The sequence below is a fragment of the Perognathus longimembris genome, chromosome 6, assembly GCF_023159225.1.
Source record: "Perognathus longimembris pacificus isolate PPM17 chromosome 6, ASM2315922v1, whole genome shotgun sequence".
Lineage (NCBI taxonomy): Eukaryota > Metazoa > Chordata > Mammalia > Rodentia > Heteromyidae > Perognathus > Perognathus longimembris.
In genome coordinates, this window is record NC_063166.1 from 85,353,062 (window position 1) to 85,378,038 (window position 24,977).

Here is a 24,977-nt window from a genome sequence, read left to right on the forward strand (position 1 = left end):
CGGGGGCCCGGCACTCACACTGGCACTCGTTGGCGCTGTCGGTGGTGGCCGGCTTCCAGGGCTGCTGGTTGAAGCCAGGGCAGCAGCGGTCGCAGGAGCCCCCGCACGTGTTGTGCTGGCAGGCACACTGCAGCCTGTGGGGAGCACAGCGGGGCTGGGACCTCCCCCCCCCAGAGGCCCGCAGCCAGGGGGGCAGGACGGCCGCCCCCGCCCCGAAGGAGCCCGCGGTCCACACCGCTGAGGGCGAGCTCCGGCTCAGACCCCCCTCCCGCGGTCCACACCGCTAAGGACGAGCTCCGGCTCAGACCCCCCTCCCGCGGTCCACACTGCTAAGGGCGAGCTCCGGCTCAGAGCTCCCTCCCCACAGTCCACACTGCTAAGGACGAGCTCCGGCTCAGACCCCCCTCCCGCGGTCCACACCGCTAAGGACGAGCTCCGGCTCAGACCTCCCTCCCGCGGTCCACACCGCTAAGGACGAGCTCCGGCTCAGACCCCCCTCCCGCGGTCCACACCGCTAAGGACGAGCTCCGGCTCAGACCCCCCTCCCCACGGTCCACACTGCTAAGGGCGAGCTCCGGCTCAGACCCCCCTCCCCACGGTCCACACCGCTAAGGGCGAGCTCCGGCTCAGACCTCCCTCCCGCGGTCCACACCGCTAAGGGCGAGCTCCGGCTCAGAGCTCCCTCCCGCGGTCCACACTGCTAAGGGCGAGCTCCGGCTCAGAGCTCCCTCCCCACGGTCCACACTGCTAAGGGCGAGCTCCGGCTCAGAGCTCCCTCCCGCGGTCCACACCGCTAAGGACGAGCTCCGGCTCAGACCCCCCTCCCCACAGTCCACACTGCTAAGGACGCGCTCCGGCTCAGACCCCCCTCCCACGGTCCACCCTCCCCTGCCTGCTCCCTGGTGGCTCTGCACAACACAAGGTCACGGCGACTGGGGCGCAGGTGCTGGTGGAGGCCGAGGCGCACGCCGGTGGGCGGGGCGGGGCCTCGGCAAGCAGTGGTGACCCGGCGGTCACCTCCCCACCTTGGCCAGGACCCCAGCCAGCCAAGGGAGACCACAGCTGTCCCCTGTGAGGTCCACACCCCACTGGTGGGCAGGTGCCCCAATGTGTCCCCAAGCCTCCCCGGGAGGGAGGGGACATCCTGCCTGCTGTCCCCCATCTGTGTGGGCAATGGATAGGCCAGTCAGAGACGAGGGCCAGCGTGGGGCCACCTCCTGTGCACACTGAACACCTGTTCCGGAGCTAGCACCCCACCAGGCGGCGGGGGGGCGGGGCGCGGCGGTCCTGGCCTGGCCTGCAGTCGGGACTGAGCCTGGCCAGGCGCACCTGTCATCAAGCAGGACTGCAAAGAAATGGTGGAGGCCAGAGCATGACCGCCAGCTCCAGGGGAAGGAGGGAGGGAGGCAGCGCAGGGGTGAAGGAGGGAGGGAGGCAGAGGTGAAGGAGGGAGGGAGGCAGAGGTGAAGGAGGGAGGGAGGCAGGTAAGGAGCACGGTGCAGGGAGAGGGAAGAGGGGACGATGCAGGGAACAGGATGAGGGGAAGTGGAAGAAAATGGTAGGAGAGGGCCAGCTGGGAAGACGGGGACCACCCTCCTGGGAGAAGCAGGTGCAGGGGGAAGGGGCTGGTCTAGGGCTGTGGAGGGGGGTGCAGGGAGGGTCTGCGGCCGTGTGGAGGGGGTTGGGGGGAGGGTCTGTGGTGGGGGGGTGGGGGGAGGGTCTGCGGCCGTGGGGGGGTGGGGGGAGGGTCTGTGGCCGTGGGGGGTGGGTGGGGGTCTGCGGCTCGGGGAGGGTGCCTGCCTGCCCCAGTCCTCACGCCCAGGCGGGTGAGTCGGGGGTGCGGGTGCCGCCTCTCTGGGCAGTGAGGCCTGGCCCTGCTCTGTCCTCAGGCTCCTCGCCGGCCCTCGGGACCCGGCCCCCAGGGGGCAATGAATTCCGTGGCTCTGGCCCTAGAAGTGGGGGTGAGCACCGTCCTATCCGGGACCGCGCGTCTGTCCCCCACCCTGGCAGTGGGGGCACCGCGGTCAGCCCTCTGCAGCACCCCAGTCAGACTCCGCATGAGACACGGGGAGCAGAGAGCACAGGAAGCGAGGCAGCCAGCGGAGGGGGCGCCGGCGGGCGCAGGGCCCTGGCCAGGCTCCCCCCGGAGGTCCCAGCCCGGCCGGGGAGCGGTGGGCTGTGTGCAGGTCTGCGTGCCCCCCGGCTGCCTCCCGGGACGCCAAGAGCGGGGCCAAGGCCCGGTGCCCGTGGCTCAGGCCCGAATCCTGGCTACTCGGGAGGATCCGAGTTCACGGCCAACCCGAGCACACAAACCTGACTGAGAGGCTCTTACGGCCCATGAACAGCAAGATGCAGAAAGTGGAGGTGGCACTCAAGCGGTAGAGAGAGTATTAGCCTCGAGCGGGAGAAGCTAAGTAAGAGTGGGAAGTCCCTAGTTCAAGCCCCAATGCTGGCACAATCAACCACCAATCCATCAATATTTAGAACTAAAACAGGGCCCAGTATTTTTTTTTTTTTTTGGCCAGTCCTGGGCCGTGAGCTCAGGGCCTAAGCACCGTCCTTGGCTTCTTCTTGCTCAAGGCTAGCACTCTGCCACTTGAGCCACAGCACCACTTCTGGCCATTTTTTGTATATGTGGTGCTGGGGAATCGAACCCAGGGCCTCATGTACACGAGGCCAGCACTCTTGCCACTAGGCCATATCCCCAGCCCCAGGGCCCAGTATTTGTTAAGAGCTTTGTGAGGGAGGGAAAAAACAAGGCAGGAGTGAAGGAGATAAAGAAGAAAGGAAGGAAGCCAGAGAAGGAAGGCCGGGAAGGGGGGGACGCAGAGGAGAGGGAGGGGCGTGGAGGGGGAGGGGCGTGGAGGGGAGGGGAGGGGAGGGAGGGGGAGGGGAAGGAAGGGGAGGGGGAGGTGCAAGCCGCCAGGCCCAGGGGCGGGCTCCAGGCAGAGCAGGGGCGGCCTGGGCCTCGTCCGCAGCGCTGGGCCCCCGCTGACCATCTGGGCGCAGTCACCCCGGGACCCCAGGACGGGGGAGGTGACGTGATGGCAGCCGGTGAGGACGCAGCACGGGAGAGGCCCCGACTGGGGGACTCTGGTAGCCCCAGGAGCACCGGCTGGGTGACCGCGGGGCGGATGGGACGCGGCTCCCCTCCTCGCCCCGGGCGGGGCCGCAGGGCCGCAGGGCCGCAGGGGAGCCGCGTAAGTGCCCCACCTGAGCCTCCCCACCCCTCGGGGCGGGCGGGGGTCAGCAAGGCCGGCGGGCTCACCTGAAAGGGTCCGAGGGGTCCTTAGCATCGCAGACGTCCGCGTGGCCGTGGCAGACGCAGCGCCCGCCGACGCTGATGTCCTTGATGCTGTAATAGTACTGTGCCCGGGGCCCGTGAGTCCGGGGCCCGGCGCCTCGCCCCCCTCCGGCCCGGGCCGTGCCCCGCCCCCCCGCCCCGCGGAGCCAGGCCCCCCAGGCTCACCCGGCGGGTGACGGTGGGGTCCCGCAGCGCCTTGCCCATGAGGTGGCCCAGCAGGGTGTTGGTGCGCAGGAAGCGCAGCCGGATGTTGGTGGCTTTGGTGAAGTCTCGCAGCAGGGGGGAGTAGGAGAAGTTCATGGCCCCGGGGCGTCCGTTCACCAGGGACACCACAATCTGCCGACAGGTGACCGTGAGGCTGCGTGTGGCCGCCCCCCCCCTTCCCCCTCCCCCCCACGGCAGAGCCGCCCGCGCCCACCTCGCCGTTCTCCAGCGGCACTATGCGGGAGTACTCGGTGGTACAGATGGCGTCGTCATCCCGCGTGATCCGCTCCAGGGTCCGGGCCCCAAACCGCTCCACACAGTCCCTCTTGGAGGCTGCAGAGAAGCGTCCCAGGGTGAGGACCGGGCCGGCTGAGCGCAGACCCCGGCTTCTCCACCGGCGGCAGGACGGGTGGGAGACGGAAGGAACTCCGGCCGACGGCAGAGTCCTCGTCCTGCGGGCTCCAGGGAGGCTGGACCCGTGCAGAACAAACTAGCTGGTACCTGATGGCTGGCCCTCTCTCTGGAACGTGCCAGAACAAGATCTCCCTGGCTCTTTCCGGGGCGCTATCCCCTATTCTTGGCTGGGGAGTTCTGAGGGTCATGTGACCAGGCCCGTGTACCTGAAGCGTTTGCATCCTGCCAAGGTCCGACGCAACGGGGCGGCTAAGTGGGCAGGAAGCGGGCGCAGAGCCGCTGAAGCGGCTCGATCGGAAGCCCGTCCCCCCGAGGCCCGGAGACGGCGGGCATCGTCGGCCCGGCCCTGACCACGCCTGGCGTCAGCACCACGCCAGCCAGCCTGCCTCGGGGGGCCTGCAGCCCTGGCCCTGACCGCGCGGAGGTGGGCAGCGGGCGGGGTTTGGTGGAGAGGCGATGGCGGCCCGGCCCACCCCAGGAGCCCCCAGGCCACTCACAGGCGAAGAACTGCCAGGGCTGGTAGGTGTGGCCGAAGTCCGTGGAGCGCTCCAGCACCCACAGGTCTGGCCGAGGGGAGTTGGCAAACTTGACGAGCACATAGGCGACGTGGAAGACCTGCGGGGGGGGGGGGGCAGCGAGGGCATCAGGGCGCCTGGGCCCCGCCCGCCCCCGCCCGCTCAGGTGCGGGTGGTACAGGGGACCCCCGCCGCTCCCGGAGCCCATCCCTGCTGCGGGGCTCACTCCCGGTCCTGGGCGTGCCTGGGCAGAGGACCCAGACTGGCGGCCCCCCCCCCGGCCAAGCCCCTCCTGGGAGGCCTGGTGGGGGCGGTCGGGGGACCCTGAGGGGACACACGGGGACCTGGGCAAGGGGGCGGGGGAAGCGCACCCCAGGCCCCCAGCCAGGACTGAGGGCTGGACAAGGCCCAGGCCCAGGTCCCAAGCCAGCCGGGCCTCTCCCGGAGGGCGCTTCCCCGGGTCCCCGGCCCTGGAGAAGGGTGGCCCGGAGCCAGCTGGGAGCCAGCCCTGCCACGAAAGGAGCCTCCAGGGGTAAACCAAGCCCCCTCGGGGCCACGCACGAGCCCAAGGGCTGGGAGCCGGGAGGCCTCACCACCAGGAAAGCCCCTCCTCCGGAGGCCCGGACACCGAGCCCTGCCCCGGGCTGGCCTTCCCTGCCTTCTCCTTGGCAGGGCAGGTGCTGCCCCCCTGAGCCGGAGGAAGGCTCCTCTTCCGGGTCACCCTCGTCGGCCTGCACCCCAAAGCCTCCCCGAGCCTGGCCCCGCCCACACGACTGTCACGGGACATCTTGGACACTTCCTCCAGGAAGTCCTTCCCGGAGTTTAGCTCATCCACACAGGCCCCCCGCAGGAAACCTCCAAGATGTCTTCCCTCCACACACCCGTGCTGCCTTCCTTCACCGGGCCTCCTCCACGGTCCTGTGGCCTGAGATACCTCCCATCTCACCCTCGCCTCAACAGGCCCAGGGCTGGGGTGCTCACCAAGGGCGTGGGCCCAGGATCGGGAGGAGAGGGCCGTTCCCTGGGGTCACCACGGGGCAGAACACCTCCAACCCTCCAGAGAGCGGAGGCCTGGCCTGGGGCGAGCGCGGGCGCCCTTGGCTCAACCCCCAGAACTGCTCTCGGAAGGAGCTCCTAGATCACCCCCACCCCTCTAGGGCACCCCCGCCCCACCCCCCCCCGGGGCTCAGCACCCCGCCGCTGGCACAAGGAGGCTGTGATGGCCGCGCCCTGCCAGAGCCTGGGCCTCCACGGGGCCTCAGTCCTGGAAGCCACGGGGAAGGGAAGAAAGGGGAGGGGCTGGGGTTCTGCCCCACGTTTGCGCCCAGGCACCGTGGGCGGGGCCCGCAAACAGCCAGAGAGGCACAGACCCCTCCTGGAACCCACTGCTCTGGGGTTCCCCGCCACCGCAGGTGCCTCTGGCTGGCACCCGAAGCCTAGGCCCTGAAGCCCATGGCTCCCTAGGCCCCCGAGGCTGCACAGGCCCCGTCGCCTCACCAGCCCGGCTGGTGCCCACATGGAGCCTTCTCAGCGCCAGCCTGGGGAGGTGCGAGCGGCCAGACGCCAGTGCAGGCCAGGCCCAGCGACCCCAGACACGGCCCGGGTGCTGCCTTGCCAGAGGGCCTGGTAGTGCGGGGACAATGGGCTGCAGCCGAGCACAGCCTCCCTGGGTGGGGGCCAGGCCCATTTACCACCGCCAGCTGAGGTCATCTTCCGCCTCCCCATGGCAGGAGAGCGAGGGGAGGGGCTCTGCCGCCGCGGCCCCACACCACACCACACCGCAGCCTCCGAGCCCTGTGGAGTGCAGGGGGCGGGGTCTGTGGAGGCAGGGGCGGGGCATGTGGAGGCAGGGGGCGGGGCCTGTGGAGGCAGGGGCGGGGCCTGTGGAGGCAGGGGGCGGGGCCTGTGGAGGCAGAGGCAGGGTCGGTGGAGGCAGGGGGCGGGTCTGTGGAGGCAGGGGCGGGGCCTATGGAGGCAGGGGGCAGGGTCTGTGGAGGCAGGGGCGGGTCTGTGGAGGCAGGGGCGGGGCCTGTGGAGGCAGGGGGCAGGGTCTGTGGAGGCAGGGGCGGGGCCTGTGGAGGCAGGGGCGGGGTCGGTGGAGGCAGGGGGCGGGTCTGTGGAGGCAGGGGCGGGGCCTGTGGAGGCAGGGGCGGGGTCGGTGGAGGCAGGGGGCGGGTCTGTGGAGGCAGGGGCGGGGCCTGTGGAGGCAGGGGGCGGGTCTGTGGAGGCAGGGGCGGGGCCTGTGGAGGCAGGGGGCGGGTCTGTGGAGGCAGGGGCGGGGCCTGTGGAGGCAGGGGCGGGGCCTGTGGAGGCAGGGGCGGGGCCTGTGGAGGCAGGGGCGGGGCCTGTGGAGGCAGGGGCGGGTCTGTGGAGGCAGGGGGCGGGTGGGAGCGGTGGGGCAGGACAGACGCGGACGCCGGCTGCTCTGGGAAGCCCGGCCGCCCCCGCCTTTCCCTGCACGCAGGCCCAAGGCTGTTTGCTCGCTGGCTGCCCCGACCCTCCCTGGTCTGCAAGCCCGCATTTTTCCCAGCTGAGAGCACTTTCACAAATATTGACTCCGAGATGCTGACGGCAGGGTAAGGGGGCATGGAAACTTCCATCCCGAGGCTGGGATGAGTCCATCCGTCCTTCCGTCCGTCCATCCATCCATCTGAGCCTTTTCTGACAGGTGGAGCCCTGTGGGTACAGACCCTCGAGGGGGCGCCCCCGGCCTGTCCCTGGCCCCCTCCCAGGGCTCCGGCAGTGTCCCTCGCAGGGACCACGAGGGGTGCAGACCCCTGGCCCTCCCCGGACACGGCCCTTCCCCTCCCTGCCAGATCCACTCAGCTGCCAACTCAGGCTGACCTTTCTGCTGCTACATAGTTCAGCGCAAAAGGAAAAAAAAAAAAAAAAGGTCTTTTAAAGCAAAAGCCAAACAAAAGCTGCCGGTTATTTTTATAAATCTGGCTATTTTGGGGCAGGCACGTCTCCAGAGCAGCAGCCGGGGCAGGCTCTTGGTCATCATGCCCTCCCACCCCCCCGCCCAGCCTGACCTCGGAGGGCTAAGGCTCCCCAAAGAGGGCTCTGCCCTGTAACCCTGCCCACCAGGGAGCTGGCAAGGGCCCAAGCGGCAGGTCAGACCCAGACAGGAGTGCAGGGCCGGCGCGAGGCTGCGGGGCAGTAAGACCTGGCAGGCGCGGCCCTCCCGGGAGGTAAGGAAGGGGAACAGACACCGCCACGCTGCAGCGGCCCTGAGACCAGAAGGGGGCACCTGCCCTCCTGGCCAGCGCCACGGAGGGTGCCCGGGCACCCACGCCGGGCTGTGGCAAGGCCAGAGAGAAGAGAGCGGGGGCCTGGACGGCACTCGGGTGAGGCTGAGGGAGGGGAGCCGGCTCCGGGGGCGTGGAGCGGTCTGCCCCTGGCTAGCTGCCACCTCAGGCTGTGGCTGGAGCCTCCGGGGGGCCTGCGCCCGCAGCCCCCGGGGGAGCACGACTGCACACAGGTGGCCACAGGCTCGTCCCGGGGCGCAGAGGCCCGGCGCTGCCCCTGGCAGGGTGACTCAGCCCGCGGCCGGTGACTCAGCCCTGACCCTGCAGGAAGGAGGCCCTGTGCCAACTCCTGGGCCCAGCCAGGGTCTCGGGCCCTGCAAGCAGGAAGCCCCTCCTAGCCCCGGGTGTCCAGGCTGCCCGGGCTGCTGGCCTGACCGCTCCCTTCAGGTCAAGTTCCTGGGGACTCAGAGCTCCGGCGTCCTTGGAGGCCCCGAGTGGGCCTGGCTGGCCCTCCCAGGTGCCCTCCCGCCTGGCAGAGACCCCGGTGCGTGGGAACCTGCTAACCCCGTGGCAGGAGCCAGGTGGGCCGGGCCAGTGCCCGACAGCTACTCAGACCCCAACGGGGTCAACAGCCAGACCTGAGCGCACCCCATGGGGACCCCTTCCGGAGACAGTGAAATGGACAAGCCAAGCGTGCTACCCAGCAAGCCTACTGATGAGAAGCCAAAAGAAAAGCATGGGGCACAGTGAGCCCAGGAGCCCCAGTTCTGGGGGGACGGGGTTTCCAGCAGGGTGAGAGCGAGGGGGGCAGGGGGACCTGGCGGGGACAGCACCCCTCGAGCTTGAGGAAGAGCAAGAACCAAGTGGGAGGGAAAAACTGGGAGACAGCGAGGGAGGGGTGACGCTGTTCAGAAAGAAACGTAGTCATTATCCGACTTATATACCTGTGACCCCCCTGTGCGTCCCCTTCACAATAGCAATAACAATAATAATGTGATAAGAGAACCAAGCGGACCTGTACAGAAAGCGGGCTGGGCCTGGGGTGGCCTCTGGCCACCCGATAGCATGCCGGAGCCGCAGGAAGTCCAGTTTATCCCGGGGGACCCCACGGCCGAAACCCAAACAATTTAGTCTCCACTGAGAGGTATGGCCAGAGGCTACAGGCCAACGCAGCGAGGTTTGTTTAAAACCACAGAAAACAGGAAGCCTCTGGGGGCCCCCAGGACCTGGGGGAGGGGGGCCGTGGCGGGAGGCAGGAGCACAGAGTGAGCGAGGGGGCAATGTGGCGTGGACAGATGCGCGTGGCCACGAGCCCACACACAGTCCAGCTGGGCTCTCGCGGCCCTGGGTCCTCTGCCGGGCGAGGACGGGAATAGAGCGGGAGCGGCTGGGGCTGGGCAGAGGGGGGCCCCAACACACCGGGGGCACCGCCGGGGCGGGGCGGCCCTGCCCTGCACCTGACCGGCACTGCACTGTGGAGCTGAGGCCTGCCCGCAGCCGTGCTTCCGGTCACTTGCCCGGACAAGCTGCTGCTGCCCTCAGGGCGCTGGCCACAGGGCCACAGGCCCGGCCGGGCCCAGAGCAGGCGCGCAGGGCCGGTCTACAGGGCACAGCCCCACAGCCCGGTGCCCACCACGCCCCCAGGCAGGACTTCTCGTTTCCCTCTTACGGAGGAGAAAACAGCCCGGCGTCCCGACACCTGGCTGCAGCCAACCCCAGCCTCTCCTTCAGATGTCAGCGGCGGGCTCTGCTCAGGATGCTGGTGCTGCCCGCCCCCCGGTGCCCCCCGGTGCCCCCCAAGGCCCCCCAGGGCCCATGGAGGACTCGCGCCCTGCACTGGTCAGCAGGTCCTCCAGCGTGCCACTTCTCCACCACGTTTCTCTGATGTGGGTGGGGGATAACGGGCCCGCCCCCACCGTGGTGCTATCCCCTCGCCTCTGGGCGCCCAGGCCTCCCACCTCGGTGCTTCCTGCGGCTCCCCAGGCCCTGGGCGCACTGCCCCTGTGGTGGAGAGCTGCCCTGCCCCCGGGCACAGGGTCTGCGGGGACCCTGGGTAGGTCGGGAAAAGGGCCAGCCACCGCTTGCAAAGGCCGAGGGAGAGTCCCAAGACTCCCGCCTCAGGCCCCGGGAGTCAGGCAGCGCTCTCCCTGGGGACCCTGCTCCTCTTCTGTGCCCAGATGTCACAGGGACCCTTGTCCCCCCCTGCCCGCTGCCCATCCAGGCCCCACCCGCCAGGGCGTTGGACCCTGGCAGCCAGGCAGCCCACCCCGCCCTCCCCGGGCCTGTGAGGTGCAGGAAGCTCCCCGGGGCTGGTGCCAGCGGCCCCACCTCCTTTCCAGGGCATCCGCTCCAACCCCAGAACAAAGGCGCTCGCTGAGGCGCTTCCTGGAGCTTCCTGAAGGAGCCTCGGCCAGAGCGGCTCCACTCGGGCCCGTGGATGCCCCAGCACGGGCCCAGGAAGAACCCCGCGGCCCCGCGTGAAGCCGGACACCCACCCCAGAGCCCGCGCCAGGGCTCGCCCACAGGCAGGAGCCCCGCCGGGTGCACCCACAGCCAGCAGAGTGTGGGCAGGAGGAAGGAGGAAGCAGGGAGGAAGAGGGCTAGCAGGCCTGGAAGGGGCTCCTTCCCGGTGTCACTTGATCCTCAGTGAAACCGAAGCTTAGGGGAGCAAGACGTCCACCAGGTGGAACCTTCTCCCAGCCCCAAACGAGCCAAAGGCAGATGGGCTTCGGGCCCAGTTCACAGATGTGGGGACCCAGGCTCGGAGACGGCCCTGTCCCTGGAGATGGCAAGGCCCACTGGGTCAGCAAACAGCCCACCCTCCCTCAGCCTGGGCACCCCAGGTTGCCATAGAAACAGGGCCCTCACGGGCGGGGAATGGGCCTTACTGGGAGAGTGCTTGCCTAGCATGCGCGAAGCCCTGGGTTCGATTCCTCAGGACCCAATAAACAGGAAAAGCCCGAAGCAGTGCTGTGTGTGGCTCCAGTGGCAGAGTGCTAGCCTTGAGCGAAAGAAGCCAGGAACAGTGCTCAGGCCCTGAGGCCAAGCCCCAGGACTGGAAGAAAAAAAAATACAAGAACAGAAACAGGGCCCCCCTCCCGCAGCCAGGTGAGTCCCTGGGGTGAGTGAGGTACAGGAAAGACACCCCCAACAAGAGCCGGAATACAGGGGGCGCCAGTGGCTCACGCCTGCAATCCCAGCTACTCAGGAGGCTGAGATCTGAGGATCGTGGTTCAAAGTCGGCCCAGGCAGGAACGTCCGCGAGACTCTGTGTCCAATGAACCACCAGAGAACTGCAGGTGGACTCAAAGTGGTAGAGCCTTGAGCAAAAGAGCTCAAAGACAGCGCCAAGGCCGAGTGCAAGCCCCATCGCGGCCACCGCCGCCACCCACCAGCAAAGAGTTCTCGTGCACACTGTTGGCACGCCCTTCCCGCTTCACTGCTCCCCGAAAATCCTCTCTCTAGCCCCCCAGCTGCATCAGAACACCCTCCAGCCAAAGCTAAGCTCCACCCGCCCTTCACGAAGAGCCTCCCAGGGCACAGGTCTGCATTCCCACTCTCCACCCAGACCCCGCTGCGCACGCAGAGCACCTCCCAGTGTGGTAAGGTGCCCCTAAATAGAGAAGGTGCCCTACTGCCCCTTCTCCCGCCCCTGGCTGACTGCGTGGTCTCCTGGGATGGGTGCTTTCACATACCCCATCAGAGATGCCCCAACAGCTGTGCCAAAGAGAGTTCCTCAAGCCCACGGGGCTCCTCGGGCCCCCAGGCTCCACGGGACAGGTGGAAGCCAAGGAGATGAAGAATAAGCTCCTCTCAGAGCCCAGCCAGGCCGGAATGGGCAGCCCCCTTCCGAGTTTTCCCCTCCTCCTGCCCCCCCCCCGCCGGCTCCACTAAACCCATTCCCCCTTAGGGGTGCCAGGTCATTCATTGGGGCTCCAGGCCACTCTCTGGCCATCGGCCCGTCCACTGAGCCAGACAGGAAGTAGGTAGGCAGTCCTAGCTCTGGGAGACCTCCCTCCGCTCCCCCCCCACACGGGTGGTAGCAGGCAACAGGCTGAGAAAGGAGCAGAGATCCTGAGTCGCGGGCGTCCACAGAGCAGCCAGGAGCGTGGGCTCCCAGGGAGAATCTGGTGATCCAGCCTGTAGCCTACTCCAGGCTTGGTCCCCCTCCCTCCCCTCCAGAGCCGGGGAGTGGCCGCAGAGCCAGCCCTTCCCACGGCCCGGGGGCAGGGGCTGCCAAGCCGTGGGAAGAGTCACGGAGTGAGGGAGATCGGCTGTGTGAGTGAGCGATGGACGCAGCCCGGGGGGGGCCGGGGCCCCAGCCCCTGCCGGCCTGGGGGGCTCACTTATCATGGCAGGTGCTGACCTCACCTCCCAGCCTGTGCCGGAGCCTGGAGCCCAAGCGGGGCCCTGGGCTGGTGCTGGGGCGCAAGCACCTAACCCCTCACCCCAAGGTGGCCGGGGAGGCACAGGTATCCCCGGAATGTCCTCCTCCTCCGCATTCCTGCACGCGCCCCTCCCACCCGGCCAGGAATTCCTCCGGGTAAACAGTCGGAGCCTCTGGGGGCCCAGGCCGGGCCCTCCCTCCCGGGCCCTCCCTCCTGGGCCCTCCCTCCCGGCCTGCCCGTGGCCGGGATGCCGAGAAGGAACCGACGCAGGTGCGTGCACAGGGGGCAGCAGAGGCGGGGACGGGGCCCTACCTGGCCCAGGTCCAGCGTGACGTTGACCTCGTTGTACTCCAGGCCCCGGGAGAGCGGAGGGCTCTGCCACCAGCGCTCGGTGCCGTCCACCGCGTTGCTCACGGGGTGTGCCTTGTTACTGTGGGCAGCAGTGCAGATGTCACAGTACTGGCCCTGCAGGGAGAGGGGACAGTCACCTGGCTAAAGAAGGGCTGGGCGGCTCTGTCCCTCTTGGCGCCCTGCTGCCACGCTTCAGGCCCCAGGCCCATCCCTCGGGCTCCCGCCCGCCCAGGAACCTCCACACGTGGAGGGCGCCGCTTTCCCAGGAGCAGGCCAGGCCTGCTGCGTGCTGGGGGGGCGGGAGGGGACGGGCCGAGGGGGGCCTGCTGGGTGGGAAAGCGAGCCGGGCCAGGGCCGGCCGGTGCAAAGGTCCCAGGGCCGAGGCAGCGCCAGCCGAACGGCGGAGGAGCAGAGCCCCAGCCGCTCCCGCTGTGAGCCCAGCACCTCGGTCGGTTGCGAGTTCAAGCTCCAGGGAAGGTAAAGGAGGGCTGGGCAGGGCGGGAAAGGTGAGGCTGGGACAGATGGAGTCCCCGCCGCCCCCCCCCCCCGGGCCTCCGGCCAGGGCCTCCCAAGGAGACTCTCCAGGGGCAGAATGACCATGTGGGCAGCGCGGGCACGGGCTGGAGTGGCAGTGGCAGGTGAGGCCTGTGCTTTCGACTCCATTATCTGATGCCCGCCAGGAGGGCCGGGCCAAGTCACGCAGGAGCCTCAGTGTCCCCGTCAGCAGGGTGGAGATGGCGCTGCACCTGCCCCCCACCAGAAGCCCTAGCAGCACGCACAGGGCCTGGCAGCTGCTCCGCCGGGTCCAGCCACCTGCTGTGCCTGGGCTCTGTCCCCCCTCCCCCCCTTGCACAGGACCGCAGAACAGGTCCGGCCTCCTGTCCCCGGTGGGGGAGGGGCAGGGCCCTGGTGGCCAGCCAGTACAGCCCACCCCCCACAGGAAACCAAACCTGCTGTCCCTCCAGAACAAAGGCAGCTCTGGAGGCTGGGCACCGATTGGGGCCCCAGAGGACCCGTCCTGGAAGGAAGGTAGGAGCGGGGGAGCATCTCCTGTCCCCTACTCCCTCAGGCCCCGCGTGGGCCGTGTCGGCCCACCATGTGCGGGCTGGATGCAGAAGGCAGAGGCCCCTGTTGTCATCCCTGGGACTCCGGGGCTGGAGTCTGGGCAGCCCCTGCCTGGTGGCTTCCAGGACCTTCCCTCTCGCTGTCCAGATGTCTCAAATGGCATCTCCTCAGCAGGGCCTGGGGTCCGGACCACCAAGGATGCCCAGCTGTGCTCTGCGAGGCAGGGCCACCCAGACGTATCTGTTTACTACCTCCCTGGGGGGCCCCCAGAGAGGGCCGGCACGCACCTTCCCCCCCCCCACCCAGCCACCACCCAGAGTTGCTGCACAGAAGCAAAGGCAATGGCAGACCTCAGTGGTGACCCCTGAACTGGACCCCAAGGCTCCCCAGCCTCCAGAGAGGCAGGGCTGAGGCCCAAGGTGCCCAGCGAAGGCACCACCCATGGGTGCCAGCTGGGGTGAGAGTGGTCAGGAAGGAGGTGGGCGGGCGGCTCTCCCAGGAGAGGCTTCCGGCTGGCCAGCACCCACCCCGGAGGCTGGGCCCGACGCTGAAGGTGGAAAGTGGGGCTCCAGCAGCCCAGGAACCCCGGGGGGGCCTGGGACCAGCCAGCCCTGCTGGGCCACAGAGGTCTTGTGGAGTTAGGGAGAAATGGAACTCGTGCCCCCTTAGGCACGGGGCAGCCACTAGCCTCTCACTGAGGGCAGGGCAAGGAAATGGACCCTAACCACTTACCCCACCCACCCCCACCCGGCCGTGAAGGGTCCAGCCCGGGAACAGAGCTGGGAAACAGTGAGGGACTGATAATGACTTCCTCTCCCAGTGAGTCACCAGCTAGGTTGGCCGGAGGCCAGCCCAAGTCCCTCTGATGCCCACCTGGGGTGGTCCAACCCCCCCCCATCCCTGCTCCGACTCCCTGCTAGGGGGCTACGGGGTCACGGCCCATCACGACTGCCTCAGACTGTGGCCTCGGGGCCTGGGTCCCGCCTGCACCCACTCCCCCCACCCCTGCCATGGCCTGGCCTCCAGTCCAATCAGAGGTGGGCTCTGAGACCCAGGCCACCCAGAAGAGGACAGAGGGCAAGCAGCCTCAGAACAGGGGCTCATTGGGGAGCGCTTTGGGCTCGGTGAGGTGAGTGCCGGAACAGGAGACCCAGCCACCCAGCAGGCGGCATGGTGGGCCGGAGCAGTTGCTGTGCACTGGCTCTCCAGCCTCCCGAGCCCAGCTCCCCACCCCAGCTGAGGTGACCGTCACGTGTCCACCCCACAGACAGGGCGCGCAGAGCAGGGCCCCGGACCCCAGGTGGCCAGACTCCCAGGCTCTGCAGAGAGGGAGCGCGAGTCCCAAGGAGGCACGAGGGCCTGTGAAGGGTGGAGGGCTGGTACGGGGCCCGGAAGTGGGCCCCAGCTTCTCTACTGGAGCAGCAGCAAGGAGGCCAGAAGTCCTGGGCCTCTGCAGGCAGCCCCTTCCTAAAGCCCGGCTTCCTGCCCGGCCCGGCTGCAGGGGGGACCCACGGCAGAGAGCCCCGGCGCCCCTCTGCCCACTGCGGCAGCCGGCACCTTTCCAGGCCTTGGTTTTCCCACCCCAAGTGCAGGCTACTGACTGGGCTCCCAGCAGGGCTGGGCTGCAGGGCGGCTTGGGGAAGAGGAGCCCCGCCTCCTCCCTCCCCACGTGGAGGCACCAAGGTGGGTGGGCAGGTAGGGAGGGGGCAGAGCTTTCCTCCCGGGCTCCCGGGCCCTGCCCCCCTCTCCCACAATCCACTTTAAGTTGCTCTGAAATCTCCCCAGACTCTGACCCAGAAGGTGGAGGCCGAGTCCTAGAAGAGTCGGCTCAGGTTACATCCCCGCGAGGGCCCCAGGCTCCCCGAGTGGAGCTGGAAGGGGAATCTGCCCCGGGTGAGCCGTCCCGGGGCCCCAGGAGCAGACTTTGCCCCTGGAGACGGAGCGCTGCCCCCAAGGCTGACCCCGTCCCCAGCCTCCACCCGGAGACGCAGCGGGGGTCCAACGTAGGGCCCGGCGCGGGGCTCCACCGCTCCCGGGAGCCCGAGGAGCCCCCTGGAGCGTGCGCACGAGTTCCCCCGGGGCTCGGACCCGCGCCGCCCGCCCGCCTCCACCGCGGACCCCCGGGGAGAGGCTGCAGCCCGCGGCCGAGCCAGGCGTCCCCACCCCGCCCGCCGGGCCCCGCCCGCACCCCGTCCCACCCCGCGGGCCGCAGGTTCCAGCCGGTCCCCGGGGAGGCGGAGCGCCGCCCCCTCCCCACCGGCGGCCCGCACCCCGGCCAAGCCCCGCCCTCGCCCGGAGCCCGGACTCGGGGCCGCCCCGGCGGCGGGGCACCAGGCGGGACCCGCGTCCGCGTCCGCGTCCGGCGGGGACGCTTCACCGGACCCGCCGAGGGGACGCGCGGCTCCCGGCCGAGCCCGAGCGCCCGGGCCGGGGCCGCCGCCCAGCCGGCACCCGGACTCCGCGCGGGGGTCCCCCCGCCCGCGCTCACCTGGATGGTCTGGTTGGGGTCCCCGCCGGCCACGGGGCCCCCCACCAGCTTGCAGTAGAGGTCCTCGGTGGGGCGCGGGGCGCCGCGCGCGCCGGCCTCCTCCCCGCAGGTCGCCGAGGCGGCGATGCGGGCGCCCTCCGCCAGGTTGAAGTAGGGCGGGTGCAGGCTGAAGCCGCCGCCCGCCGGCGCCCGCGCCCGCGCCGCGCCCAGCAGCGCCAGCGCCGCCAGCAGCAGCGGCCCCGGCCGCGGCCGCGCGGGGCCCCGGGGGCCGCCGGCGCCGGGTCCGCTCCCCGCGCTCCGCCGCCGCGCGCCGCGCTTCGCCATCTTCCCGCAGCCGCGCCGAGCGAGCGAGCGAGCGAGCGCCGGCCCTGCGCGCACCGCCGAGCCCGGAGCGACTGGGGCCCCGCGGCCCGCCCCGCTCGCCCCGCCCGCGGACGTCAGGCCCCGCCCCGGCCCGCCCGGGCGCCCGCGCCCCGCGCCCCGGGGAGGAGGGGGAGGGGCGGCGCAGGGTGGCATTAACCCTTCCGACCCCGGCCCCGCCCGCCGCTCCCCGGGGGCACCTGCTGGCCCCGGGCCAAGCCGCGAGACCCCGGCGCTTCCGCGCCCCCTCGCCCACCCCGCGTCCCGGCCCCGTTTCGGGTCCCCGGCGCTTCTCACGACCCCGGTCGCCCGGCACCCCGAGCTCCGGGCCCCGCGGCTCTCCTCTTTGTTTCCCCAACTTTGGGCACCGCTCGGCCACCTGGCCCCTCCCACCGAGTCGCTACAAAGTGCGGGCTGGCCTGGGGGCGCGGGGATGGGGGGGCTGAAGGGCCTCCGAGGTGCGCAGGTGGAGACCACCCCGCGCCGCGCCCCGGCCGGCTCCGGCCTGCCCCCGCTGGGCTGTGCAACCCTGTCCGGTTGTGAGATGGGGCCAGTTGGAAATGGCCGCAGGTGCTCATTCAAAGGAACCCCTCCAAAGACCAGGGATGCTCTCCGCCTCCGCCGCAGGACAGATTGGGGGGTGAGGCGGTGCGGACTCTGGTTACTCGCCGCCCCCCCCCCCGCGTGGCTGGGCACGGTGGGCTCCACTGGCCCTGCCAAGCCCCGACCCTGTGCTCAGAGCTACTGCCCTGCCCGGCCAGGGGTGAGGACGCTGGGAACACAGCACGGCCCCGGGGACTCGGTCAGAGCTGCATCACTGTTTCTGCCTTTGGGTGGCTGTGGCCATGGCCACTGGGTCTCCTCCTCTTGGGTTCCGGGGCCAAGCTGCCCTCGAGGGAAGCCCTGAGGGGGCGGGGGGAGGCCACGGCTGCCCAGCTGGCAGCTCCCCCAGTTTCTGAGCCAGGCCAGCCCAGCCATTGTCCCGGGTGGGTGGCGGGGCTCCCATCTCGCGAGGCTCCTGGGGGGCCGGGGGAGTTTAGGTGAGTTTGCCAGGTGCAGCACAGGGGGTCCTAGGCAAGCAGCCATACCAGACGGGAAGGCTGCACGGCTGGCCCAAATCCCCAATTCCTGAGGCGCTGGGCGGCCCCTTCTCTGTGGAGTCGGGAAATGAGCAATGGGAGGAGCCCCCCTCCTCGCTCCTCCCACCGCGCCTCCCAAACTCCTCTTGAACCTCAGTGAGTCCCTCCACCTCTCCCCTTTGCGGAAGCTCCAGGTGGGAGGGGGAACAGGGCTTCCCAAGGTGGCCCGGAAACTCGCCCGTCTCGAGTTGAGCCAGTCGGGATCACTGCCGATGTCGCGTCCCCCCCCCCCCCCCCAGGGAGGGACAGCCGGGGCAGCAGCAGATCCCCACCCCGCTCCTGCCCAAAGGTCGTCCTCCCCTCCCCACCCACCAGGCCATGTGTGCTGGCCCCGGTCTCCCCATGACAGCTGGGGGCCCTGACATCATGGGGGCTGGAGGCTGAGCACACACCCTCCCCCGGGTCTGGATGGGCTCCTGAGAATCTGCAGGCTTCCCAACAATCCCTGGAGGGGCTGGCGGGCGAGGCGCAGCCAAGAGCCCGGGCCAGGAGCCCTCCCGGCCTCCTAGTGGCCAGGCCTGGCCTCTGCTGTCCAGAGCACGGGGCCGACTCAGGGAGGAATGCCTGCCGGAATGTGCCGAATCAGGGAGCACAGCCAGCGCGGGGAGGGTTAATCCTGGGGTGGCCGCTTCCCAGAAGACAGCTGTCCCACCAGCAACCGGGAGTGGGCAGAGGACAAGGAGCTGGAGCCCGGGGAGGCCTCCATCCTCTGCCCCCTCCTGCCGCCACTGGGGGGGCCCTGCTGGGTCAGCAGGTGGAGGAGCTAGCCCAGCAGCTGCCCACGGGCTGTCCCCCACCTGCGGCTGGCCAGCTCGGGCTCTGAATCCGAGTCCCCCCGGGTTGTCCTCTGACTCACAGGCCCTCCTTACAGATGGGGACACTGAGGCCACAGGGTTAAGGCAGTCAGGAGCACAGTTAGCAGGGAAGGAGCCGCCCTGGACCCACGGGGGCGGGCGCCCCATCCGAGTAGGCCACGGAAGCAGAGCTGAGCACAGGTCCGCTGCCGCCCCTGAAGGCGACACGAGATCTGGAGCCCCCTCCCCCAGACTCAGGGCCACAGGAGCCTGGGCCGGAGAGCTCTAGTGGGAAGGGCTCCCCAGCAACCCGCCCACCCCCATGCCAGGTCCCCCCGCCCCTGCACAGCCCACCGCAGGGCAGCCGTGGGGAGGGGAGGAATGAATGGTGGTCGCCGAAGATGCCGAGCCGGCCTCCACGCGTCCCGTGCCCTCCAGGGCCGCAGGAGGAGGCCCTCCGTGCTCCCGGCCCAGTCCCCGGGAAAGCTGGTGCAAGTGCTGGGCTATCAGAGCCCGAGTGCTCTGGCTCGGGGCTGCTCCGAAACCCTTCCGGCTAGCGATGGCGAAACTTCTGTTTCTGTCACGGAGCAGAGAAGTCAGGAGCCGGGACGAGGGCTGCGTCTGGTTTCTGTGTCAGGGTCCGTTCTGTCCTGGAAGGGAACACGGACGGGCCAGGAGCCGAGGACTCATCCAGGAAGCATCTTATCAGGGCGACCTAAAGCCCTGGGGTGGGGGGATCGGCTGGGCCGGCCGCCGCCAGGCCCGCAGCCCAACAGCCGGGGAAGAGGTCTGCAGGTCACCGCATCCCCAGCCCGGGAGCTGGAGGCTGGGGGCAGAGCGGGCGTCGGCACCTCTCCCCCCAGGACTGGGGCATCTCTGCCCCCACCCCCACCCCACCCCACGGCAGCTGCCTTTCTTCCACTTCCTACTCTCAAAGGCGGGCCGAGGGTGTTGGGCATCTCCTGCCTGAGAAGGGTCTGGAAGAAGGGAGTTTCTCCTTGGGGGCTGCAGCCCCTCTAGGACTCGCTGGGCTCTTGGGGGTCACAGAAGCCCTTCCCAGCCAGTCCCCTCAATCCTGGCCTGGCCTGCTGGTCTTCAGGCTGTGCTGGGGAACAGAAAGGGGCCCCCAAGCCCCAGGGAGTGAAGGAGTGAAGGGCCGGCCCCCTGGGTCACCCGCCCCGGGCTGGGCTGCGTGGATCTCGGGTTTCCCGGGCGCCGCCGCTTAGAGAACACGTCCTTTCCCAGGGGCGTCCCTCACCTCTGAGCCCCATTCCTGTCCTTCCCGTCCTCAGGCTCCCCAACCTGGGGTCCTGGGAGCCGGGAGGAGGCGCAGCCTCTGCCGGAGGGGGGACGCCCCCCTCACCGCCCAGCTCGTCACCACCGCGGCCCGCACCCCGCTCTTGGCCTGAAAGGCAAGCTGCCGGTCCTCCCGGGCCCCCGGGCCCCCGGGAGGGCACCGCGGGCGCCCTGGGAGCCCAGACGGGGGGGCTGCTCCTGCCAGCGAGGCCCCAGCGCCCCGCTGGAGCCTGAGGCTGGGGCCCAGCTCTCCACCCCCACGTGGGAAAGGGCAACGGCCCACCGGAAGGCCACCCGCCACCGCAGCACCACTGGCCAGCCACGCTTCCGCGGGGGGGGGGGGGTGCGCGTGTGTGCGTGCGTGTGTGCGCGTGCGCGCGTGCGCGCGTGCGCGCGTGCATGCCAGTTCTGGGGTTGGAACTCAGGGCCCGGATACTGTCCTGGAGCTCTTGTCCTCAAGGCGAGCTCTCTACCATTTGAACCACAGCTCCACGTCTGGCTTTCTGGCATTTCGTTGGAAATACGAGTCTCATGGACTTCCTGCCCACACTGGCTTGGAGCAGTGATCCTCAGATCTCAGCTTCCTGAGAAGCTCGGACTGATAGGGAGACAGAAAGGGGGGGGGGGCTCCCCGCACAGCAGGAGGCGGATGGCACCGAGGACCCTGTGCCTGGCCCCTGGGGGCCACCCACCACCCCCCACAGCCTTTTTCCAAGAGTGCCAAGGCTTCAGCGGGCCCCTTCCTATCCTGGGCCTGGTCAGACTAGTTCCCATGGGGCAGGCGGGGGCGAGGGCGCTGAGCTTCTCCAAGAGGTGCCCACAGGCAGCCTTATATGGCCAGAGGCCTGCAGCCTGGAGGAATGTCAGCTCCGGGACGGCCCAGTGGGCAGAGCCTGAGCTCCCCAAGGCCCAGGGCCCCGCAGGGAGCTGCCTGGCAGGCTCCTGCCAGCTCTGGGACAGTCGGCAGGTCCCAAGGAAGAGAGGGACCCCCTTACCACGGTGGAATGAACACGCTCCTCGAACCCGGCCAGGTTTCCCATGTGCAAGGGCAGAGACTGGGGGTCGGCCTGGCTCAAGACCACACTGCCCCCCCCCCCCGGGATCCAGCCTCCGCCTGGGCCCAGTGGCCTGGGCAGCCTCTGGCCTGTGTCCAAGCCTTTCTCACCACGCTCTGCACCCTGACCTTGCGGGGCCGGGCTAGCCCACATCCGCCATTAGGTCACGACCTGGAAACCCCAGCCCCGGAGCCGGCATCTGCCGTAGCCGGCGCCCGCTAGCACGGCGCAGCCCTGACCTCACGCCCGCTGGCGCGCCCAGAGAATCCGGGGCGAGGGGCCGCTCTCCCCAGGAGGCCGCCCCGCATGGCCAGTGAGCCCCTGGAAGCTCCTACAGTGCAACCACCACCAAGTGTCTCTAGCCAGGAAGGGGCAGGGACCGCACCTGCCCACGCCCCCCCACCGCGGGCCACAGGAAGACACAGGCTCCTCTCTGCCCACAGAGGACTCTGATTGCTGGCGCCGGTACTCGGGCTTGAGTTCAGGGCTCCGTGCTCTTGCTCAGCGTTTTTGTTCACGGCTGGTACTCTACCGCTTGAGCCACACCTCCAGTCCGGCTTTATTGCTAGTGAAGGGCAGAGAGTCTCATGGAGCTTCGTGCCTGGACTCAGCCCAGAGCGGGGCTCCCCAGGGCCCGGAGCCACGCCCGACTCTCCCTGTGTGTCTTAGCAGAATGGTCGCCTCTGTCCCTTCCGGTCCTGGGAAGGAGACCCGACAGGGGCGTCCAGCTACCGCAGGACAGCCCGCCCTTCCATCCACTGTCCCCGTGCTCACAGAGCAGGTTCAAGGCTGCCCAAGCCGGAGGAAGATCTGGAAGGAACCCGGGTGGCCCGGTTCAGGCGGGAGCTGCCCGTCTGGGGTGGGCCCCGTGGCCCGCATCCCCTGCTGACCAGGCCAGGCACCTTCCAGCTTAGCCCTGGCCGACTCGGAGCCCGGGTCGGAGCAGGTGGGCTGGCCGGCGGGACAGCGGCCGTGGCGGGGGCCCCGCGCTGGCCTCCGCTTGCCCCAAGTTTCAGCTTTAACAAAATATTTGTCCTGCGGCTCCTCTGGGGAAGCATTTCCGGGGAATGTAAACAGAGGGGCTCGGAGGCGCCCGTCTGTGGAGGGTGACAGGGCCGCGCGGAGCGCAGGTCCCCCCGTCACCGCGTTGGTGGCCCTGGCGGCCCACGGGTGGGTGCTTGCAAGGGGGTGCAGCTCGGGAGGGGGAGGGGCCGTGGCACCTTCTGGCTGGCTAGTCCCTGGGGCTTGTCCTGGGTCTTGGAACATTCCGGGCCCCGGGGCTACAGACAGGTCTGGGTGGGGCCGGGGCGTGGGGGAGCCAGGCTCTCTGAGGGAGGCAAGCCCGGGCGACTCACCGCGCAAGGGCAAGAATTCGGATCTCGTCGCCCCACCCACCTGGCTTTCCAAGCCAGCCAGCCCCGGCCTGCCCTGCGGCGTGCTCAGGCAGCTACGGCACCCCCAGTGGGCGGGTGTCTCCCCGAGGCTGCGGGCTGGGCCGTGGGGGGCAGGGCTCTCTCCTCCGCAGCCCTCTCCAACTCAGCGTGGGGTGGTGGGCTCTGGGCGCTGTTCCCGAGGCCACCCAAGCTGGTGCCGGCATGCTTCCCGCCGGCTCCGCCGAGAGCCCGGGAAGGAGGAAGACCGGGCTCTAGGGAGCCAGGCGGGCCGCAGGTGGCCCCTCGGGGCCTGGCCGGCGTCCGGCGGGGTCTGCAGGGAGAGCCGCCTCCTGGGTGCTCAGGGTTGGGGCAGCCCAGAGCCTGGAGGACACGAAGCAAACCTGCTGGAACAGAAGGCAGAAGGGAGTGGGGAGCGGCGGGAATGAGAGCAGGCCCAGCGCCTCCTTGGGCTCCCGAGGCTGTGGCTCCGCCGGTGGGGCTGGACGCTCCCAGCGCTGCCCAGTGGGGCCTCACCGAGTCCTTGGAGGGCGCCCCCCCCCCCCCCACAGGGACGGCCTAAGCCTTCTCCGGCGGGCTCTGGGGGAGGAGCCACAGCTCCCAGCAGGCCGCCTGTCCAGTCCCCTGGCCCTCTCATCAGTTATCCTGATCCTGGATCCCGGCAGGGAAAGAGGATTTCCGTGTCCCGTTCCTTTCTGCGCACCGTTCATTTCAGGTTGGCCCAGAACCAGCCGCCCTGTGGAGGAGATGGCTTCCCCGAAGGCTGCACCTCCACCCAACGAAAGCCTCAGCTTACCCCAGAAGCAGGGGATGGAGCGGCGACCGCCGTACACAGCCAGCCGGAACGGAGGCCTTACAGGATTGGAGCCGGCACAATAAGGCTTCCGGAGTTCTCAGCCACGATGTAATCTAGCCACATGAGTTTGGGTCTTACTTATGGTGGCGGTGGTCGTGGTTATTGTGACGACAATGGGGGTTATGTTGGTTAGTAGTGGTTATAATAGTGGTGATGGCGACTGTGATGGGGGTGATACTCATAATGATGGCAGAAGCGGTGGTGATGACGGCGATGGTGCTGGTGTGTGGTGGTGGTGGTGACTGTGATGGTTTTAATGATGGTGGTGGTGGTGATTGTGACAGTGGCGATCAGGGTGGTAATGGTGTTGGGTGTGACCGCAGCGATGGTGGTGTAGCGATGGTGGTGGGAGGGGCTGGGGGGGTTGGACGATGGTGACAGTGGTTGCAATGGTGGTGATGGTAGTTATGGTGAACACGGGCACCCTGAAGGCCTTCTGAGCGCCTTTTCTGACCTGTGCATACGTGTCAACCCGTCTGAGGCAGACAACCCGGGCGTGGGAGGCCCCGTGACAGCCGCGAGCTCCCCAGTCTCTCCTGGGGTGCGTGGCTGCAGAGGCAGAGCTGCCCAGCCAGCCGTGACCCTGCGGTTCTGGCGGTGGGGGCACACAGGGCTCCTGGCGGGTGCAGTGGGGGACACGGGGCACTCAGCCACCCTGCCGAGGCCGCTGTGGGTCTCAGCCCGGAGGGCTGCCTGGGGGCTCTGGATTTCGAAAGCCTGTGTGAAAGGACCGTCGAGTCCTCGGGCCTCCAGCTCCACGAGCTCCCCACTAGGCCTCTGGTTCCTTCCCACCCAGAGTCCCTCCAGGAGGTGCTGGCCCTGCCCTTCTGCCAGTGTGGCTCTCAGAGGCCCCCTAGTGTCCACGGCGGGCAATGCTGGGGGTGTGGGGGAGGGGGCCCTCCCTGTGGATCCCTGGAAGCCCTGTGGTGGAGGCTGTGTTGGGACCTGGGGTGTGATGCCACAGGTCTTCTCAGTGAGCTCACGTAAACCTTAGAAGCAGCGTGGCGTTTTCTACAAAGCCTGGGCTTGGGCTGGGCTGGAGACGCTGCAAACACGGGAGGGAACCGGTGACTTTCCTAAGTCACAGGGAGACACGCTGCTCCGTGTACCAGGCTTCCTGCATGCTCTCATCACAGTGCCGCTGTTTACAGAGCACATTTCCCATATACTGTCAGACACCACCCTCAAGCATTCCTCTTGCAGGGCTACTGGAAATGGCATTGGTTTCTAGGTTCAATTTCTTTTTTTTGGCCAGTCCTGGGGCTTGGACTCAGGGCCTGAGCACTGTCCCTGGCTTCTTTTTGCTCAAGGCTAGCACTCTGCCACTCGAGCCACAGCGCCACTTCTGGCCATTTTCTGTATATGTGGTGCTGGGGAATCGAACCCAGGGCCTCATGTATACGAGGCAAGCACTCTTGCCACTAGGCCATATCCCCAGCCTCTAGGTTCAATTTCTCCACTGATATTTATATACATATATATATCCTATATATATGTGATATATATATATGCATATATGTGTGTTGGTACTGGGCTTGAACTCAAGAACTGGGATGCTGTCCTTTAGCTTTTTTATTAAGGCTGGGGTTCTACCGCTTAAGCCACATTTTCACTTCTTTCTTCTTGATGGCTAATTGGAGATAAGAAGTCTCATGGACTTTCCTGCCCCAGCTGGCTTTGAACCATGATCCTCAGATGTCAGCCTCCTGAGTAGGTAGGATTATAGGTGTGAGCCACTGGTGCCCAGCTTCAGTCTGTTTTGGTAGTTAACTGGGGATAAGAGTCTCACAGGAGGGCTGGGAATATGGCCTAGGAGTAGAGTGCTTGCCTTACATACATGAAGCTCTGGGTTCCATTCCTTAGCACTACATATATGGAAAAAGCCAGAGGTGGTGCAGTGGCTCAAGTGGTAGAGTGCTAGCCTTGAGCAAAAAGAAGTTCAGGGACAGTGCTCAGGCCCTGAGTTCAAGCCCCAAAGCCTGGGCTGGCTTTGAATCCTGATCCTCAGATCTCAGCCTCCTGAGATGCTAGCACTACAGGCGTGAGCTACCGGTGCTCTGTTGTAATGTTCTCTTTATCACTGATTTTGAAAAAGGAGCCTTGGTGTAT

The 24,977-nt window shown here is 68.4% G+C and overlaps 1 protein-coding gene across 1 annotated transcript in view; it reads right to left on the reverse strand.

Annotated features, from left to right (window-relative positions):
• Lama5 (laminin subunit alpha 5) overlaps positions 1 to 16,301 on the reverse strand; it is a 49,145-nt gene extending 32,844 nt beyond the window's left edge. Inside the window, 7 exon segments of the mRNA XM_048349428.1 lie at positions 19 to 134; positions 3,269 to 3,366; positions 3,470 to 3,640; positions 3,723 to 3,841; positions 4,420 to 4,537; positions 12,386 to 12,538; positions 15,978 to 16,301. Of these exon segments, the coding sequence (XP_048205385.1) occupies positions 19 to 134; positions 3,269 to 3,366; positions 3,470 to 3,640; positions 3,723 to 3,841; positions 4,420 to 4,537; positions 12,386 to 12,538; positions 15,978 to 16,301 (1,099 nt within the window).
• Positions 16,302 to 24,977: the final 8,676 nt, after the last annotated feature.